This window comes from Acomys russatus, chromosome 3 (assembly GCF_903995435.1).
Source record: "Acomys russatus chromosome 3, mAcoRus1.1, whole genome shotgun sequence".
NCBI classification, from domain to species: Eukaryota; Metazoa; Chordata; class Mammalia; order Rodentia; family Muridae; genus Acomys; species Acomys russatus.
In genome coordinates, this window is record NC_067139.1 from 17,782,612 (window position 1) to 17,803,180 (window position 20,569).

General features: G+C 43.5%; 1 protein-coding gene across 3 annotated transcripts; it reads left to right on the plus strand.

Moving 5' to 3' along the window:
• Positions 1–1,449: 1,449 nt before the first annotated feature.
• Nqo2 (N-ribosyldihydronicotinamide:quinone reductase 2) lies at positions 1,450–16,863 on the plus strand. Of its 3 annotated transcripts, none has more exons than XM_051169866.1 (8): positions 1,456–1,530; positions 5,101–5,188; positions 7,217–7,265; positions 7,849–8,013; positions 11,732–11,862; positions 13,336–13,464; positions 14,378–14,479; positions 16,400–16,863. In XM_051169866.1, the coding sequence occupies exons 3-8, from the start codon at positions 7,223–7,225 to the stop codon at positions 16,574–16,576; spliced, it is 747 nt and encodes a 248-aa protein (XP_051025823.1). In that variant the 5' UTR covers positions 1,456–1,530; positions 5,101–5,188; positions 7,217–7,222; the 3' UTR covers positions 16,577–16,863. The 3 variants fall into 3 exon arrangements, with proteins under 3 accessions (XP_051025838.1, XP_051025823.1, XP_051025830.1); XM_051169873.1 differs by having other exon boundaries at positions 13,336–13,449; XM_051169881.1 differs by lacking the exon at positions 7,217–7,265 and having other exon boundaries at positions 1,450–1,530.
• Positions 16,864–20,569: the final 3,706 nt, after the last annotated feature.

The following is a 20,569-nucleotide window of genomic DNA, read 5'->3' on the forward strand; positions in this document are numbered from 1 at the left end:
ACTACAGTGTTCCATTTTAATATTTAATAAAATATGAGAAGTGAGGACTTAAGGAAGGCTCTGACAGGCTTTCCTGCCTCCTTGCCTAATTCTATCTGTACATTTCTTCAACATTAAAGAGACACAAGTGATAAACTGGAAATCCCTGGAAGCAATGCTTGTTTTCAGAGCTATTTTATCTCATCTTGAAAGCATGAACTGTACCTGGAACTCAGCCTATAGTCTTTAGCAGTCTTATTAGTTTGCTGTAATTGGAACAATCACATCAGCAGAAATCTCTGTTGCTCTGTTTAAGATTGTGTTCATTGTGAACTGTCCTACTGTTCAACCTCTGCTCAACTTACACCATTATAAACACCAGAGAATACCACCCAGCGTCTAGTCCCCAGTAGACAGTGTTTGTCTGTTGATCTCTTGTCACAGATGCTGCTGTACTCTAGTCATGCGTGAACACACAGGTGCTGAGGCATCTACACCTGCAGCTCTACTACAAAATGAAGACTATCTTCAGGTCAGGGTTCACAGACAGCCCTGCTGGGGAGTGCAGTAAAAATGCCATATTCTACCTCTGGATACAAGGAAAATGGCAGCAGAGAGATCAGCCACACCACCACTCCTTGAATTAGTAAGATGTCACTGTAAGTAGGAAGCCAGAAAGCCAACACACACACACACACACACACACACACACACACACACACACACACACACACACCCTAAAGTGCTCACCTGCTCCTTTCCCCAGCTTCTCCAACTGCAGCACTGGTTCCAAGACTTTCCACCTTCTAAGGGAGGTCCCTGGCCTTGCAACATTTAGTTTTAATTAACTTTTATTTTTACCTATATATCCTTTTCACGGTTTTCCCCAGGGATGACATCTGGCAAAGGTGTCTTATCATGGAGTGACAAATAGGGCAGACAAACACTGTTTTCACAGTTACAGCCACTTCCCCTCCTAAATCTTGGCAACCACTGTTCTGATTCCCTCTTCCTGTAATGTTTTCTTTTGGAAAACAGAATCATCAAGTACATAATCTTTTTGCATTGGCTACTCTTATTCTGGGAAATTCCCCGAGGACTGGAGCAGGGCGTCTTCACAACTCATTCCTTTTTTATTGCTTTGTGGTACACTGTGGGCATTTTGTTCTGCTTTCCCCAGATAGATAAAGTGCCTGTGTGGGGTAAGGTACAAGGCAGGAGGGTGCCTCTACCCTTCTCCTGGCGTAGGCTTCCTGCCAGTCTCCTTCAGCAAGGAGCTAAACTGGTTTTGCCCACAATCTCTGGAGCCCAGCGCTAGCCGAACCGACAAGGAGACTTGAGGGGGTGGGGGAACTGAAGTCCAACAACCAGTGACAGACCAGAGATGGAGTAGGCGGGTTGTCGCCCACAGGCAGCCAGAGGTCAGAGTGAGAGTAGGGTGAGGGGCGGGGCCCCAGTGCGCAGCCGCGGTTCCTGCAGACACGCTTTAGGCTTCTATCCCCCGGAATCTGGTGGTGCTGCAGAGTGTGTTACTCCCTCCCTGAGGCAGAGGTGAGAATCTGTTCACTGCTTCCCCGGGGAGTGCACGTCCTTCCGGCAAGCAAGCGGTCTTGGGGATTGGGGGAAATGAAGGATGGAAGAGGTCCCTTCTGGTTTTTAGCTAGCTATTAGACCGTGTCCGCCGCCCCTTGAACAGCAGGAGTTGCCACCTTAGGCCCAGGACCGGCTGCTGCATCTCGGCAACCAACTTCTGAATAAAGAGCAGCTAAGGGGTCTCTTAATTTATGTTTTTTACCTTAGGATAAAAGTCAAAGTGGAGCCCAGAGCAGAGTTTGTACAGGGTGCCTTCCTTTACCCTGGCGCCTTAAGCAACAGCGGTTCATGCTGCCTCCAAGGACTCTGGCTCAAGTGAAATACCAGCTTCTATAATCTTAATGTGAAATTATCAGTTGTAGTAACCTCTAATCTCTGGAAACCTCAGCCAGAAAGATACAGAAGACTGAACTTGTATGGACTTTAGACGCCTCTAGTAGAGCAAAGCATGTGGGTGTTTGGGGGAAAGACAACCTAAACCAGCACAGAGAGCAGGCAGGCAATGATGTCTCTACAGGATGACATGTTAGCTGTTAGGATGACCACCTTAGACCCTGCCGGTGTATAAAGAGGCATGGAAAATGACACACTGAAAATATTAAAAGAGCTGCTGGATGTTAAAGTAAAATTATGCTTACCTGTAAATATCAGAGCTTGTTTCGTGTGGCTTGTGGGTTAGCAGCCACAACCCCCACCCACCAAAAACAAAGCAACAACAACAGCAAAGAAAAAAGAAAAAAAAACCTGGGTAACTTGCCGTTTCATCTAAGGAGAGTTATTAATGCATGTTTGCATCTGAGGGTGAACAGCCTGTATCAAGAGACTTTCTCTGTGTTCCCATTCCTTACTCTGTGAAGTTGAGTAAGAGGAAATTCAACTCTGATGCACCAACGACCCTCTTCCTTTTACTGTAAAGATGTAACTCGGTTGAGCAGGACAGCTAGGGTAAGGCAAGAGGGGAGGGAGGCGGGGGGGGGGGCGGGGGCTCAAGAGTGTATAGTGTGCCTAGAGGCACTGTAGTGAAAGTCCCAACTAAGGTGGCTCTGGCCCTCACTTGGGGAAGCCCTGGGGACCTTTGAAAATGTGGATGCAGCCTTGGGATTCTCTGCCCAAGATCTTCTGTTATTCTTAGAATAAAATCTTCACCCTGCCCTATGTACTCAGTCATTCCCCCACCAAGCTCCTTGGCTGCACCACCAGCCACTCACTTCACACCAGAGCCCAGCTAGATAACCTTTCTTGTTTCTTGAACTCTCCAGATCAGTTCCCACTGGGTCCTTACTTGACTGCCTGCCTACTTGCTCTCCCCAACCTATCTCTTGCTTCAGGTTTTTTCATGGCTGGCTCAGTAAAACCATTTACTCACTGTCCCCTTCTGTAATGGAACAGGCAGAGGAAATGTGGACTTGTGGTGTCTACATAATGTTTAGTGCCGGAGATATGAGAAAGTCATCTGATTAGTGTTCTGCCAGAAAGTGATGCTTTTGATCTGCTCTGAATTAACCAAGGTGGGGGAACTTTGACCTCCCTTTCTAATCCTTCCCTATGGTTTCTCTTCCTAATAAGAACCCTGACTGTCCTGGACTCACTTTATAGATAAGGCTGGCCTCCAACCCACAGAAATCCACTGCCTCTGTCCCCCCTGTCTCCCGCCCACACACACACACAAGAGTGCTGGGATTAAAGGAACGTGCCAACACCACCTAGCTTTCCCCTAGTCTCAACATTTATCCATTACATGGGTAAATGAATGGGTCTGTCTCAAAATCATATGCCTCAAGTAGCCCAAGAGCCTCAGAATATCCTAAGCTGTAAGTAGTCGAGGATGCCCTTGAACTCCTGACCCAGGATTACTGGCATATCGGACTACACCCAACCCCTGTTCAGATCCTACTTTTGACTCTTGAGCAGATAATCAGAAGAGAAACTGCAAAAGAACATAGTGGTTTCTGGTGTGATTTTTGAGGAGCTTCTCAGTTGTTTTCCATAGCAGCTGCACCATTGGACACCAACACTGAAAGTCTCTTCATGTGCCACCAAGTCTTGCTTTTTTGGTTTTAGCCATAACATTTCTCTAATGGCCAATATGCCTTTTCACACGCTTGTTGAGCTCGTTTGTAGAACTTTGGAGAAACATCTGGTCAAGTGTTTATTAATTTCTAAGTTGGACTGTTTGGTTTTTCACAGTTGACTTTTATCTGAGGTTTTGCTTTGTTGTTTTGTTTCCTGCCAATAGCAGGAAATGCTGTATATTTGTTACTTTTCCATTGCTGTGATAAGACACCATGACCAGAAATGACTTATAGAAGAGAGTGTCTATTTTGGCTTATGGAGTCAGAGGGACAGGAGTCTGTCATGGCCAGGAAGCATGGCATCCAGCAGCAGGCATGGTGACAGGAGCAGGGACCCGAGAGTTCACATTTTCAATCACAAGCAGGAAGCAGAAAGAGGGAATCGGAAGTGGGGCAAGGTTATATAATCTCAAATCTTGTCCCCCCCTGATACACTTCCTCCAGCAAGGCTGTACCTCCCCATAAGCTTTCCAAACAGTATCCGCAGATAGGAACCAAATGTTCAAATACTAGAGACTATGCGGGTACATTTCTCATTCAAACCAACACATCTTGCCTCCAGAAAGCTGTTTTGGAGATGGCTAGCAAAGAGAGTGATGACACAAGCCTCCTTGTCTTTGAAGCCCATTAGGGAGAACATTTTATCTGAAGTCTTTTACTGAAGGGGAGGGTGCTGGAGATTAAATCTGAGGCCTTGCACATGCTAAGCACATATTGCACCACTGAGCTCCACCCAAAGTCCCCTACAATCATACTATATTATAGCCACCGTGTACATGTGCCATCTTTCTTACTCTTCTGGGCCACCCTGTGAGTGTAGAGCAGTATTTCTCAACCTGTACATCATGACCCTTCTGGAGGGTCAAAAGACCCTTTCATAGGGGCTACGTATCAGATACCTGTACAGCAGATATTTACATCAGGATGCATAACAGTAACGAAATTACAGTTGTGAAGTAGCAACAAAAATAATGTTATGGTTGGGGTCACAGCATTAGGAAGGTTGAGAATCACCACACTAGAAGGGAGATTGAGGCATGCCTTCCACTTGAGGGAAAGGCCCAGTGGTGTACAGTGGCATCCTTTGACTTCCCCAGTGCCCTTCATCTTCTCAGCCTCACTTACTAGCTAAAAGGAAATCCTGGCATGCAAGAAGGCTGGCTGAGCAGGCGCTACTCAATTTCTTGTCTGTGGCTCATTTTTCAGGAGCTCTACTACAGCTCCTGCATGGAAACTTCATGTCCTCCCAGGAAACAAAACAAAACAAAACAAAACAAAAACCTCCAGTTTCCTGTTATGTGTGGTTTACACCAGGAATCTCACTTCTCCAGAGCTTGCCTGCCCTCTGAGAAGCTGCTGTTCAGATGTCTGTGAAGCAGCCCCTGTGAGGCCTACACTTGGTATGCTGACATCAGCTCTATGTTCCATTCCTCCTTGAGTTTATTTTCTCTTCCAGAGTGTTAGAATCACCAAGAAGAGTGACAGTTCCTGAAACTTGGGGCTACTATACCAAATCAGAGAATCCATCTCCACCAACATGGCAGGTACTGACTTATTATGAGGAATTAGAAATTTATTATTTAAAAATCCAAGCAACACAGAAGTTCAACATATGAACCCACTTGGTTTATGATGTGGGTCATGGTGTGTAATTATTTTCTTTTGTATTTTCTACTTACTTTATCCATTTCAACCTCCTCCAGAAAAAGTGGGGCACATGCCTACCCTGTCTTTGTCTGGAAATTATCCTAGGACAAAAAGTTCTCAAAAGAGGGCACTTAGGAAATGACTTCTGTTTTAGACCAAGATTGGGATCCCTCTTCCCTCCTTCTGCAGTACTGGGGACCAAACCCAGTGTCACAGGCACCAGAAGCACTGTTCTATTACTGAGCCACAACTCGAGTGCTTCTTTGCTTTGCTTTTGTGTCTGCTTATTTCATATATATACATATATATACACACACAGATGTATATATATACACACATATATATGTGCACAATAAGAGATACATACATAATTTTACAGTGCATTCTTTACTCTGTAATATATAACACTGAATTTCTTTCACTTTAGAACATGTAGACTTACCTCCTATTCATGTTGTAGTGTAGACTGAGGCCTTTCCTTTACTTTTACAGTATTTATGTATATGCATATGCCAGACAAGCACTCTACTGAGTATATTATGTCTCTTGTACCTGGTTTTGGGTTTTTCACCTCTGGTATTACTGATGTTTGGGGCCCCATCAGTTGTGGGGTGCAATCTTATAGAGTATTTAGCACACTTTCTGGGCTGTGCCCATTAGATGCCAGATGCACTCCTTCTGCCACCAGTTATGGCAATTAAAAACCTCTCCCCCTTTGAAGGCTGTGCCCATGACTGGTAACACTGCCCCTCGTTGAGAAACACTGGTGCGGTGCTTCATTATGTTCATTTTCTTGGCAAGCCCTCAAAGTACGGTTCCTTTGCAGCACTGGAGCATTAGGAAATGAAATAAAACTTAATATCTAACCCAGCACGTGGAATTCAACCTTTACACTCGGATGAATGCCCTGAAACTGTTTGCTTCGTGGTAACATGTGTTTCCAATTCAGTCTCCTAGATTAGAAAGTTCAAACCAAGAGTTTAACAATGTACCAGAGAGATTATCGATAAATTCTTGTCAAGCACGCATGACACCTGAGCTCAGATCCCTAGCACCCTCACAAAACCAGGCACAGGAGCTCTCATCTGTAACCCCAGTGTGCAGACACAGGCATTCCTGGAGCTCTCTGGCCAGCCAATTTAGCTAAATCAGTTCAGTGAGAGACTATCTCACAAAATAAAGTCACTGACAAGGACACCTGATACAGACCTCTGGCCTCTATACACCTGTGCACATAGGTGTGCTCGCATATGGAAATGTGTGTGTATGTGTGTGTGTTTGTGTGTGTGTGTGTGTGTGTGTGTGTATGCATGTGTATACAGGTGCACTTGGCCTGTGTGGCCACAGGAGAAGCCCAGAGATTGACAATGAGATTGTCCTCCTCATTTATTCTCCACCTGACTTTTTAAAATTATTTTTATTATGTGTATGAGTATTTACATGTATGTCTGTATGTCTGGCACCTACTGAGGTCACAAGAGGGCATGGGATCTCCTGCAACTGTAGTTACAGATGGTTGTGAGCTGCCATGTGAGTCCTGAGAATTGATCCCAGGTCTTCTGGAAAAGCAGCAACTGAGCCATCCCTCCACCCCTCTCAACCTTATTTTTTAAATACAGGGTCTGTAATGGAATCTGGAATACACTGTTTCAGCTGTACTGGCTGGCCAGTGAGCTCCCAGTATTCTCCTGTCTCCCCCTCCCCAACCACCACCAAGTACTAGGGTTACTGGCATATACTAACACCCTTGGCCTTTTGGTGGGTGCTGGGATCCAAATTCAGGTCCTCGTGCTTGCTCATGATAGAGACATGCCCTCTTACAATCTTCTTGTCTCAATGTATAACTACTAGAAGATAGGTTCCACATGGCCCTGTCTCCCTCAAGAGGCCAAAGTCAGGTCCGTCCTACTGTGTTTCATTTACAGGTGGCCATGGACCTGCGGGAGATGGAATCAGAATACACCAGTCGGAAAGGTGCCATTATTGTTGACTGCCAATATAGGCGGAAGAGACTGGTTCCTGTTATGCTTTGTTTTGTGTTGTGCTGTGTTACAGAGCAGGACTAAAACCTGATAGACGCTATCCAACTTGCAACAGGCTTTTTAAAGAATTTAGTTGTGTGTTTTCTAAGGAAGCATTGCTTGGTTCATTGTATTTATGAGTAAAGGTTGACTATCGAAATACAAGGTAACAGTTCTGAGCACACTGATTACTAAATCTCCAAAATAAAAAAGATTGGGTTCTTGAGCATTTACAATTTTGAATTTTCAGATTTTGAGTGTTTGACTTATAAAGTATATACAAACATTTTAAAGTCTGAAGAAAGCCAAATTCTAAGTCATATCTGGTCCCAAGCATTTTAAAAATAGAAACTACTTAACTTTATTAGTAAGCCTCATTACACTGCCCTAGTGTAATAGCACTAAAACATTACTTTAGCATCCATTAAAAAGGCTGCTGATTTCTTTGGTTCAATGCAGCCATGCGCCTATACATCAGTTTCACTCTGTTCTTCTCTGGGTTGTGTCAAAAAGGAAACGTCTCTCCCCCGATACAGGTAAGAAAGTGCTCATTGTCTATGCACAGCAAGAACCCATGTCCTTCAATGGGTCCCTGAAGAAGGTGGCTGTTGAAGAACTGAGCAAGCAGGGATGCACAGTCACTGTGTCTGACTTATACACCATGAACTTTGAGCCAAGGGCCACAAGAAACGACATCACGGGTGAGTCCAGATGTAAATCATCTGTCTCAAAACTTTCTGTATTTTCTAATTTTTTTCTTAAATGTCAGTAATATCTAACTGTTGCCTCATGACATCAAGTTTCAGGTCAAAAGAGTCCACAGTGCTAGTGTCTGTCATTCCTGTCCCCCAGCAACCCAGTTCTTCTGCTCCCAAGGTATTGGGGTTTCTTTTAAAAGAAAGGTTATTCTATTTTTTAACTATGTGTATGTCTATGTGAGTGTATGTACACATGCACTCAGTTGTCTGCAGAGGCCTGAGGGAGCATTAGATATCCTGGAGCTAGAGTTACAGACAGCTATGAGCCTGTAGACATGGATGCTAGGACTTGAATCTGGGTCCTCTACAAAAGCACTATGTGCTGTTAACCACTAAGCCACCTCTCCAGCCCATTTTCTATATTTCTTCTCAGAGCTATCTGTGCTATGTAACCAACTTGGGGATAGACTTATTTGGGCTTGCAGTTCTAGGACGGTGGATCCATTTGGATCATTGCTACAATGGCTTCTAAGTATCTGGGAGCTTAAGCACAGTGCTAATTCTGGGGAAATAGCTTCCTAGGATTGCCAATATAATCAGGTTGACCACAGGCATACTTTTATGAAGGGAAAATGTTCAAGTAAGCTTTCTCTCTCATAGCTGTAAGCCTGTTTATGCATGGGATCTCCTGAGACGCCCTTAAGGAATTTTTTCTGTGTGCTGACTAGTTTTATGTGAACTTGACATAACTAGAGTCATTAGAGAGGAGAGAACCTAGATTGAGAAAATGCCTCCATATACTCAGGTTGTAGGCAAACCTCTAGGTCATTTTTCTAATTAGTGATTGATGGAGAAGGGCCAGCTCATTGTGGGTGGTGCCACCCCTGGGCTCTGGGGTTCTATAAGAAAGCTGAGCGGACCAAGGTAGTAAGCAGCACCCCTCCATGGCCTCTGTATCAGCTCCTGCCTCCAGGTTTCTACCCTGTCTGAGTTCCTGTCCTGACTTCCTGAATGGTGATGTGGAAGTGTAAGCCTTTTAACTCTTTCCTCCCACGTTGCTTTAGTCATGGAGTTCGTCACTGCAATGGTTACCCTACGACAGAGTTTGGTAGCAGGAATAGAGTATTGCTGTGACAGGCCTAACCATGCTGGTTTTGGAAGGATTGTGGAAGGACTTTGAAACTTTGGGTGAGAAGAGTTTGATGAGGTATTCTGTGAGAGCTTGGAAGAAAAGAATGTTGAGAGAAATGCAAATGATGGAGGACTGGTTTGTGAAGTTCTAGAAGGAAGTTTGAGAGCTACTGAAAGACTGGTGAGGCCATTGCATATTCACTATTTTGAATTAAGATTCTGTGGCTCTGCTCAACTGGGGCTGAAGAGTCAGCCATGATTAACAAGAGACCAGCACCACTGAAGTGAAACCTTTACTGAGCATGTCTCAGTCACTGTTGCTATAAAGAGACACCATGACCAAGGCAACTTGTATTTTTTCCTTTTTTTTTTTTTTTTATTAATTTATTCTTGTTACATCTCAATGTTTATCCCATCCCTTGTATCCTCCCATTCATCCCTCCCCCCACCCCCCCCACCCCCGGCAACTTGTATTTTTAAAAGCATTTAATTGGGGCCTTGCTCACAGTTTCAAAGTGTTATTAGTCCATTACCACCACAGCAGAAAGCATGGTGGCATACAAGTAGGCATGGTACTGGAGACATGCTGCTCTGCAGGCAGAGAATAAGACACTGGATCTGGTGTGGCCTTTAAGATTTCAGAGTGACCTTTGACACACCTCCTCCATAAAACCACACTGCTTAATCTTTCCCAGTCTACCAACTGATGACTAAGTATTCAAATACATGAGCCTATAGGGGCCAATCTTTTTCAAACCACCATACTGGTATAATTGATGCTGGCTAGCTAGAGCTGAGAAATAAGCAGTAAATAAGAAGAAACAAACATCACCGAGGTCAAATCTTCTGGGAAGTGTTTCCTAAGAAACAGCACAGAGAATTACACACACACACCATGTCTATAGCTATACCTATTCCTTAACTATCTATATATAAAATTTAATGCCTGATCAAACTAGGTCACTGTTACTTCCTAGTGTTTGTAATTATTTTTACTTTAGTTTTCCGTAAAGTCTTTTAAGTCAGCATTCCAGATGAAAAAGAAATCCGGTGATATTTTTGCTGAGGTACCATTAAGTATATATATGAACTTAGGAAGAATTCACCTTCTTTCATGCTGTTTCTTGCTCTGCTTGCCAAGAGAATGATGCGACCTTTCATTTGCTCTGCATTCCCTCCTTCCTGTCCCCTCTCCGTTTCTTCCTCAGGTTTATTGAGATGTTCTATCATATGGACTTTGATTGGTGTGTACCCAGCCTACGCTGACTTTCTTATTGTTAGTAATGCTTTCATTGATTCTCTGGGACTCTCCAGACATGTAAAAAAAACTATCTACAAATAATAGTTTCACCTCCCTTTTTTCAGTTATAACAATGCCCCTAATTTCCATCTCCTCCCTTGATACAGGAAAGAAGGTGGCCACTGTCTGTGCACTTGGAGTTCGTAGACCACACCTCCAGCTGCAACACTCATCCCAATCTTTCTTTCTTTTTATGTTTATGTGTGTGCATGTTTGCTCGCTTGCCTATATGTACAGCACAATCATGCAGGTGCCCGAGGAGGCTGGAATAGGGTATCAAAAGTCCTAGAATTTGAGTTACAGGAGGTTCTGACCTGTCTTATGTGGGTGCTGAAACCAAACCCTGATCCTCTGCAAAAGCACCAAGTGCTCTCCGCCACTGATCCGGCTCTCTGCCCCTCCCCCCTTTCCCCCAAATACATCAGTTCAGGCTGGGGATATACCAAAACAGTTGAAGGCTTGATGGGAAAATTCAAAATTCAGTACTGTTTTCTCTTAATAAACAGCAGCAGAGGGACTAAGAAAATAGGAACTAGGATAAGAAATTAGCATTTTAAGCTAATAAACTAATACACCTTTCATGTCAAAAATATAGGTAATAAGATTTAAAAAGCAAGCAAATACTACACCATTTTATATTCGCCCACCAATTTTATTATGTGCAGGAAGTGTCAGAACCAGTTCCTTTGGATACTGAAGGAATACTCTTAAGTGCAAAGGACCTAAATTAAAGACTTGGGCTGAATGTAATATGGTGGCCAAAACCATCTGATAACATCTCCAGCACATCTCTGCTTCTTCCCTTAATGCAGTTACACTCTAGGGTAGAGTGCACAGAAATGCTCAATGTTTTTAGTTACAAAAATATTGAAGGACTGACTCACTTCCCATTGAGGTTCTTCTCAGAGGCTTTGCGTTTGTACACACTAGTCTTGATGCCATGCATTGGGTGTCACAGGCCACTGCTTTTGCTACCTTGGATTCATATGGCACTAAATGCCTAGCTTCTCACAAGTCTTGGATTCTTCTCTACTAAATCAGAAACTGAAGCAATGTCATGGGTTGTTAGGAAGATATGAGTGGCCTGTGCGGAGCACAGCTCCTGCCAGATAGGAAGCACTTTATCATGTGGGTCTCCTGGCCTTCTCTATCCTTAGCCTGGCCTCAAGGCTGAGCTTCTGGTCAAGTCACAGAAAACCCCTAAGCTCAGACCACATAGCAGTTTTCAGAAGGCTAGGACAAGCTGGGGACGCTCACCTATGAATGAGAAATTGGCCTCTTCCTTTCCAGGTGCCCTCTCTAATCCTGAAATCTTCAGATATGGGATAGAAACCTATGAAGCCTACAAGAAAGAAGCTCTGACCAGTGACATCCTTGAGGAGCAGAGGAAGGTGCAAGAAGCTGATCTAGTGATATTTCAGGTTTGTTTTTTCCTCAGATGAGTAGATTCTTCCTATGAACAAACACTTGAATATTGTGTTTGGAACTAGTGTTTTTAGCACGTGTACACAATTACTTAAAATACCTTTCCTAGTAATAACCCTAGTTAGAACACTTACCTCCTTTGCTAAAGAGATCCTTATAGCCAATGATACTAAAAACCCTGACTCCCTAAGTCAGTATGAATAAAGAATGTACCCATGATCCATTGTTCCCAGAAGCATCTGAATCCATGCCAGTCTTGCTTTCATCCTCCCAGACATGCCAGCTAGCTGGGAACCAGATTTCTCTGCACAATTGTTTATCAAGGCTGTTTGGGCCAACTCCTGCATTAAATGCCCTAACCACTAAAAGAACAGTCTTGTTTCCATCTTCTGACTGGTTACTATGTACATATCAAAGTATACAGATACACACACACACACACACACACACACACACACACACACACACACAGGGGGGAGGAGGGGAGATATGAACAGATTGGTGTATGTATCACAAGAATCTAAAGCTACTACATAAAAAACTAGCCCAACAGACTGACTTCTGGAGGACTAGATCAATCAGGCCAGAACTGGACAGGGTGCATTTAACATGTGTCTGTAATAACCTGGGCAGTCATATATACATGTGTGCTTCTAAAGTGTCATTACATTGACTGAAATCCAAATCAAACTCAAAAGAAAGAGGGGGCACAGTATACCAAGGCTCTGCTCGCTTGAGTTTTTTGGGCAAAAACGGCCATGGAGGCACTTCCAGAGTGCTCTGCTCTCCCAGGTTTCCATCACACAAGGACTTCACTGACCTGAAGTCTCTGTTTTTATTTCCTATCTTAATTTTGGTTACTACTGCTGTGATGGAACATGATGACCAAAAGCAAGTTGGGCGAAAAAGGGTTTATTTGGCTTACACTTCCACATCCGTAGATCATCACTGAAGAGGTCGGGACAGAAGCTCAAACAGTGAGAACCTGGAGGCAGGAGCTGAGGCAGAGGCCATAGAGGGGTGCTGCTTACTGACTTGCTCCTCACGGCTTGCTCAGCCTGCTTTCTTATAGAACCCAGGACCACCAGCCCAGGGATGGCACCACCCACTATGAGCTGGGCCCTCCCCCCTCAATCACTAATTGTGCCTACAGCCTGATCTTGTGGAGGCATTTTCGTAATTAGGATCCCTCCTCTCAGATGTCTCCAGCTTGTGTCACATTGACATAAAACTATCCAGCACACTTCCTCACTGCCTGCTCTCAGGATAGTATAAGGAGCTGTCATCAGGAGAGACTCTCTGGAACAGCAACTGGACCATAGTCAGCTCTACCCCTCTCCCCACTGTGCTGGTGTGTTCCCACTGAGCTGATCCTATGCCTACTGGGTGGCCTGGGAGGAGAGGTCAGTGGAACCAAAGTATGAATCCTGAGATAGGGCATATTTTGTCTCTGCTTGTTCCACCTCCAGTTCCCGCTCTACTGGTTCAGTGTTCCAGCAATCCTAAAAGGCTGGATGGACAGGGTGCTGTGCCAAGGTTTTGCCTTCGACATCCCAGGCTTTTATGACTCCGGTTTTCTTAAGGTATGTGCTCTGGAGGTAAGGATCACCACAGATCTGTCCAATGGGAGAAAGGTGAGGGCATCTAACAAGTTATATTTCTAGTTGAGTTTTTTTTTTTTTTTTTTTTGTCTTTTTGTATTAGGTAAGTAAATATTCATTAAGCAGTTAATAATGCATAACACACTTCATGGATAAGTGCATCCTTTGTAGAATTCATAGAGCTTTTTGACAGTGGGGGATTGGCATTCACACTAATCTACAACAAAGCAGAGGAAGTACAGGGTGGGTACTGGGCAAGAGTGAAATAGGTAAGGACATGGACAGTACCATTATCTGTCCTAGTGTACCATTTCTGTGACAGTCTAGCTGGTCTTATACTAGGTCACACCTCTGGGTTCCATCTGCCCGCCCTGGATGGGGAGGTAACCACACAGCTCCTATATTGTAGGGGAGGAGTGTGAAACCTGGGAGGTACCATGCATAGTGTATGTATCTTACTGAGAGAACTTCCTACTAAGCAAATGGCTTTAAATTCTAAACGTTTGAAAAATTAAATGGATATGAAAAAAATTAGCCAGGTAACCAAGATGTTGACCTTCATTACACGGTCATCCTGTGTGAGCCTCACTTAGCTCTCCACTAGCCCTGCAGTCAGTATCTCAGTTCTCATGGTGTCGCTGAAACCTGGTTTCCTCCAGAAGTCTTGCACATTGGAAGTTTGATATTCACTTGTCCCTCTGCTGTCTGCTCTGTCCCCCTCCCTGTGAGAGCACTAGCTGTCATCTTTAGATGGGCCTGTGGGGCACAGGAGGATTACATGTGTCTACCCTGGAAGGAACCTGACCTCAGATTCCCTTCTGGGCATCATATACCTCAGTACTACCTCACAGGACCGCAATTCCCTCTTCTTGCAGTCACATGATGTATTTACTTTCTCCTCTGCCCGCAGGGTAAATTAGCCCTCCTTTCCTTAACCACTGGAGGCACGGCTGAGATGTACACAAAATCTGGGGTCAGTGGAGATTTCCGGTACTTCCTGTGGCCAATCCAGGTAAACAGGCCTTGTGAACCCTGTCAGTTTTGTTGGCCCACTGGGCAATGCCCGCTCCCCATCCTTGCACCTTACACACACATACACCTTGTAAGCTTGATACTCCATACCATTTTGACTCCCAACTAGATGAGAAAATAATTAACATTTTGTCCTTATTTTATTTTTTTTTTAAATTGGTAGCAGTTTAAAGGCTGAGAGGGAAGACATACAACTTTTGATAATGTCTGATCCAAATTAAACCAAACCTGCTTTGTGGGGATTGTGATGGTCCTGGGTATGAGTGATGAGCAACAGCAAGGCCTGGAGACTTGCTGGAAGATGCTGCAGGCATGAGTCTGTGGTGCAGCAAGTGCTGAGTGCACACAAAGCCTCGAGTTTCAGCTCCAGTTCCCCATAAGCTAGATGTGGTAGTGCATGCCCTTAATCACCATGTGGGAGGTGGAGGCAGGAGGATCAGGAATGCAGTCATCCTCAGCTACACAGGTTTGAGGCCTGCCTGAGATAAAGGAGTCCTTGTCTCAAAATAATAAATAAAACTTAGGAATCGTTCCCTTTCTTTCTAGGTTCACATTTCTTACTCAGTTCTATTGAGATGTTGGCATTTTTAACTGATTTGCCATCTCTCTCTCATGTGTGAAATTATCCTATTGTGTCTTTCAAAACAGTAAGAGCTTTCTTTATATTGATAGAATATATTTAAGTTCATTCCTTGCCTTTGTTGTTTGCTCACATGTGTGTTATGGATGTGTATATGTGTCTGTTGGATGCACTTGCCTGTGCATGCATATTTTTATGTGTGTAGATGCACTTGCCCATACATGTATGTGTGAATTCTAGAGATCAATTTCAAGTATCTTACTTGGTCACTTTCCACCTTGTTTTTTGTGGTTACCTCTCTCACTGGTCCTGGTGCTTGCTGATTTGGCTAGACTGGATGGCCAGTGAGTCCCAGGATCTGCCTGTCTTTGCCCCACCACCATTACACTGGGGGTTACAGATCCATGCTGCCAGACCCAGTGAGTGCTCTTAACTGCTGAGCCATTTCCCCAGCCCCTAATAATAGAGTTTTAAGCTGACTTCCAATAAATCATGTCATCTGAGAGAAAGTAACATAAAAACACACACACGTGGGCTTTTTGTCCTCTAACTCCACCTGATAGGGAAGGCTCGGATGAGGCTGTGAGTTTTAAAGAGCATAGTGCAGAAGACCAAGTGTGATTTTCTAGGGAGAAATGAGGCTCTTTTTGAAAGATGATTCCAGTTAGTGGATTAGCAGTGCTCCACTGTGAGCTTCCTTCTCTGAATGCTGTCCTCATACAAGTCACTGACTAATCTCAAATCTTGTTTTAAAAATATGTACTTTACACCAGTTTTTAACAATCTATAGCAGGAAAGGTAAACAGTATAAAAAATTTAAAAGTCCACCTAATCTACATCTCCAGAAAGAATTACTTGTATTTTATTTCCTAATAGCCTACATAAGTCCTTTCATAAAAAATTTCTATTACTAGTTTATTACTATTTTACATAATAGTATACAACAAATACTGCTTAAAACTTGTTTTAACAGTACAGTCAACAACTTTCTTCAACAGCATATCATAGCTAAAATAACCTTTCTGTCCATAACATTATTCAGTTATTATATTTTAGCATAATTTGCCAAATCCATCAAAATTGTAATGTTTAGTGATGGACTCATTAGTAGAGCTCTGCCTGTAAGTTCCAGCTGCCAACTTCCCCTGCTGTTGGAGCCCTCTACCCTGAAGCTACCCAGAAGTGGATGGCTATCAGTTACGTTGTAGCATTTGTTTCATAATTTTTTGAAGACTTCTTCAGGTCATTTCCCCCTTACTAATTTAACTGAATGTACATAAAGAGTGTGGTTATGATCAGTTCTTTCCTTCCTGGCTTCAGCATGGTACACTGCACTTCTGTGGATTTAAAGTCCTTGCCCCGCAAATCAGTTTTGGTCTTGATGATTCATCAGAAGAAGAAAGGAAAGTGATGCTGGCATCGTGGGCCCAGCGGCTGAAGACCATCTGGAAGGAGGAACCCATCGACTGCACACCCCCATGGTACTTCCAAGAGTAGCATTTTGTTCTCTGAGTACATACAGCTAACAAGCAACACAGTGAGACCTAAAGCATGTGCAGGGAAGATGGTCCTGTACCCATTGCCCACCAATGAGTGTCTCCAGTTTCACACAGCTAGGTCGTGTATGCCAAAACCAGCTGGTTGCACTGTATTAGTTGTGCCTGGTTATTATTCACTCATTTTTCCTTTCTTTAATGTTTCTCTAAAAATCTCTTAGTTCTTCCAACTTTCATAGTATACTTTTCTGAACATGGAGATGGATTTCTTTGTTGTTTTATTTAACTTGATTGCCCCCCCCAACACACACACATACACACACACACACACACACACACACACACACACACACACACACACACACACGAAAGATGATCGCATTCACAACTGTTTTAGTGCTACATTTTTATTTCCTTCTTTTTTTTCTTTTGACTTGGGGGTTGTTATGTTTTAATTGAATAGTAGGCTAACTTTTTTTTATCATTAAGTATTACAGTGAAGATTTCATCATTAAGTTCATCAAAGCCTTTGATAGCATTCTACCACTGTTCTAATGACCCTGAAAAACGGGCACAGATATATGGAGACATTTCCTACCCCTCATGTCATTACTACTGAAGACAAGGCTGTTGCTAGCACCCAGGAACTCTCTTCGTTAGCATTCTCAACACCACTCACATCGCCATCATCAGACTCCTTGTTCAGTTACATGTTAGAATTGTCATCAGATGACTTCTATCTGTAGTTTCTTTATATTCCTTTTCACTAGCATCCTCTTCAAATCCTTATTCATTTATTAAAACATTTATTGTGTGCATGCACACACATGCCTCTATGTGCGTATGTGCGTGCGTGCGTAAGTTGTAGTGACTTGAATGAGTTGGCCCCATAGGCTCTCAGTTTGAATACCTGGTCCTTGGTTAGTGGAACTGTGTGAGAAAGACTAGACTGTGTGGCCTTGTTGGATGCAGTGTGCTACTGGGGGTAGGTTGAAAAAGATCCCCAGTGTGCACTCTTTGCCTCCTGCTTTTGGATCAAGCTGTGAGCTCTCAGGTGTTCCTGCCTTTGCTCTGCCATCATGGACTCTTAACGCTCCGAAACCATAAACTCAATTAAATGGTTTCTTTTATAAGTTGCCTTGGTGATGGTGTTTTGTCACAGCAAAAGAAACCTTAACTAATACAGAAGTCAAGAGACAACCTGCAGAAGTTGGTTCTCTCCTATCGGGTTCCAGAGGCCAAATTCAGGTCACCAGGCTTGGCTGAGCCATCTTGCCAGTTCCAGACTCCCTTTCATCTGCATTTTCATCTTTTTTTGCTGGCATCAGACGTTTTTCCAAATCTATCATTGTCTTCCACGTCTTTTTCATCAAATACTTACTCAGAGCCTTCACTTTCAAATTCTTTACTTTTCAGAGCCATTTTTTCCTTATTTTCAAGACCACTGTCCCCTAGTTTCTTATTTAAATTTTTTCATACAATATATCGATCATATTATTTTCCTCCTGTAACTTCTCCACACTTCTCTTCCTACTCTTTTTTATCTTGTTTTATTTTGGTTTTGTTTTTCGAGATAGAGTTTCTCTGTGTAACAGCCTTGGCTGTCCTGGACTCACTTTGTAGACTAGGCTGGCCTCGAACTCACAGAGATCCTCCTGCCTCTGCCTCCCCTAGTGCTGGGATTACAGATGTGCACTGCCAAGCCCAGCTTCTCTTCCCACTCTTAAAAAAAAAAAAAAAAAAAAAAAAAAAGGAAAAAGAAAAACAAAATCCAGTAAGACATGAAATAAGAAGACAAAAACATAGCAAAAAGCCCACTAAAATAAAAAGTGTAGTCTGTTTTAGGTCGTCCAACTACTTCTGGGCCTGGTCTGCTGTGGAATGTGATATACCCAGTGGTACTCCACTGAAAACTTATTTTCCCTTTCCCAGCAGGCATCAATTACAAAAAGCATCTTGGTTAGGGGTGGGACTTTGCCCACATCCCCTGCTAGTGTGGAGATTTTGTCTGGTTTGAACCTGTGCAGGTTCTGTGCTTAAAGGTTTACTTATGTGCATGAATGTTTTGCTTGTATCTATGTCTGTGCACCACGTGCTTGCAGAGACCAGGAGAGGGCCCTGGGTCCTCCAACATTTGTGACTAGCCATGTGGACAGCGGCAATCACACCCGGGTCCTCTGGAAAAAAGAGTAGTACATACTACACTTAACCAGTTAACCGCCTCTCTAGCACGGTCTGAATTTTTTTTTTTTTAATTTTTTTGGGGGAAGTGAGCACATGAAACTGAGAGGACAGCTTTAGGAGTCAGGTCTCTCCTTCTATTGTGCTCAGGGACTGAACTCTGGTTATCGGACACCTTTACTACAGAGCTGCCTCACCAGCCTTTAAGCACTTTTTACTAGCCCCGCGCTGCTTTTCAGAGCGGTCTTCAGATTCTCCTTCTGTTGTAGTGCCCTTTCTGTGGCCATGACAAAATACTCTGACCAAATGCACCTTAGGGGAGGAAAGTTTTGTTTTAGCTTGTAACCCACAACACGTGGCTGAAGAGATGGTTCAGCAGTTAAGAACGTTTGTTGCTCTTCCAGAGAATCCAAGTTTGGTTCCCAGCACCCACACCAGGCGGCTTACAACCCCAGTTTCAGGAGGTCTGATACCCTCTTCTGGGCTTCTCCAGCACTTATTTTCATGTGTGCAAACTTACACAAAGATAAACACATAATTTAAAAAATAAATCTTTAGGGCTGGAGACATGGCTCAGTGGTTACTAGCACTGGCTGTTCTTCCAAAGGTCCTGGGATCAACTCCCAGCAACCACATGGTGGCCCACAACCATCTATAATGTGATCGGGTACCCTCTTCTGGCATGCAGGCACACATGGAGGCAGAATACTATATAAATAATAAATACATCTTTTTAAAAAAATAAAGTAAATCTTTACACAAAACAAAAACAATCCAGGTCACAGCTCATTGTTAGGCAAGTCAAGGCAGGAACTCAAAGTGAGGAGTAGGCCTGCTGCCTGTCCATACATCCTTAGCCCTGACCGAGGAATTCATTTCATAGCCAAGAAGTATAACAGGAACCATGGAGGAGGACACTTAGTAATAGCTTACTACATAGTTATACTCAGTGAGCTTTATGTATGTTTCTTCTTGTTTTTCTAAGGCAGGGTCTCACTATGTCACCCTGGTTGGCCTGGAGGAATTCTCTACATTAGACTAGGCTGGCCTCAAACTCACACAAGTACCTGCCTTTGCCTCCTGAGTGCTGTGATTAAAGGCATGTGCCATTATGCCCAGATTTAGAAAGACCACCTACACAGGGAATGCTGCTGCCTCTAGTGGGCTGGGCCCTCCATTAATTATCAATCAAGACAAGCCCCATATACATGCCACAGGCTAATCAGATCTAGGCAATTCTTCAACTAAGGCTCTCTTCCCAGATGACTTTGGACTGTGCCAAATTGACAGTTAATGCTAACTAGGATTCCTCTCAAGATATGTCTAGACATTTTTTCAAGCCTGTCTTGGATCTTCTTGGTCCTCCTTCTTAGAGCATTTTAATATATGAAGTATCTTTAATATCTCTCCATCTACTGTTTGTCCTCCAAGCATCTCTTTATGTATAGGTTCTTGAAATGCCATTTCAGGGGTATCTTCTTAGGTAGTCTTTCTCCATATGCTGAGATGTCCAAAGAACCCCTACTCTAGAAAGCCTGCTGTGTAAGAGCTAAGATGCAGTGGAAACACTGCATGTCTGTGTTGGCTGCAGCAACAGTTAATGCATCCTCCCATCATCTCAGCCTGGCCTCTTCATAACGTCCTCTATAAACCCATGCTTTGATGGGGGTTTCCAAGCTACCAGACCTCCATCAAAGGTTTGACTGCAGTGACTTGCTGGCCCCACATTCCCCCAGCATGCAAAAGTTAATCCTGGGCTTCTGACCAATTGGACTTTTTCAGTGGCTATTCCTCTGGTGTCTCATTTCCTATG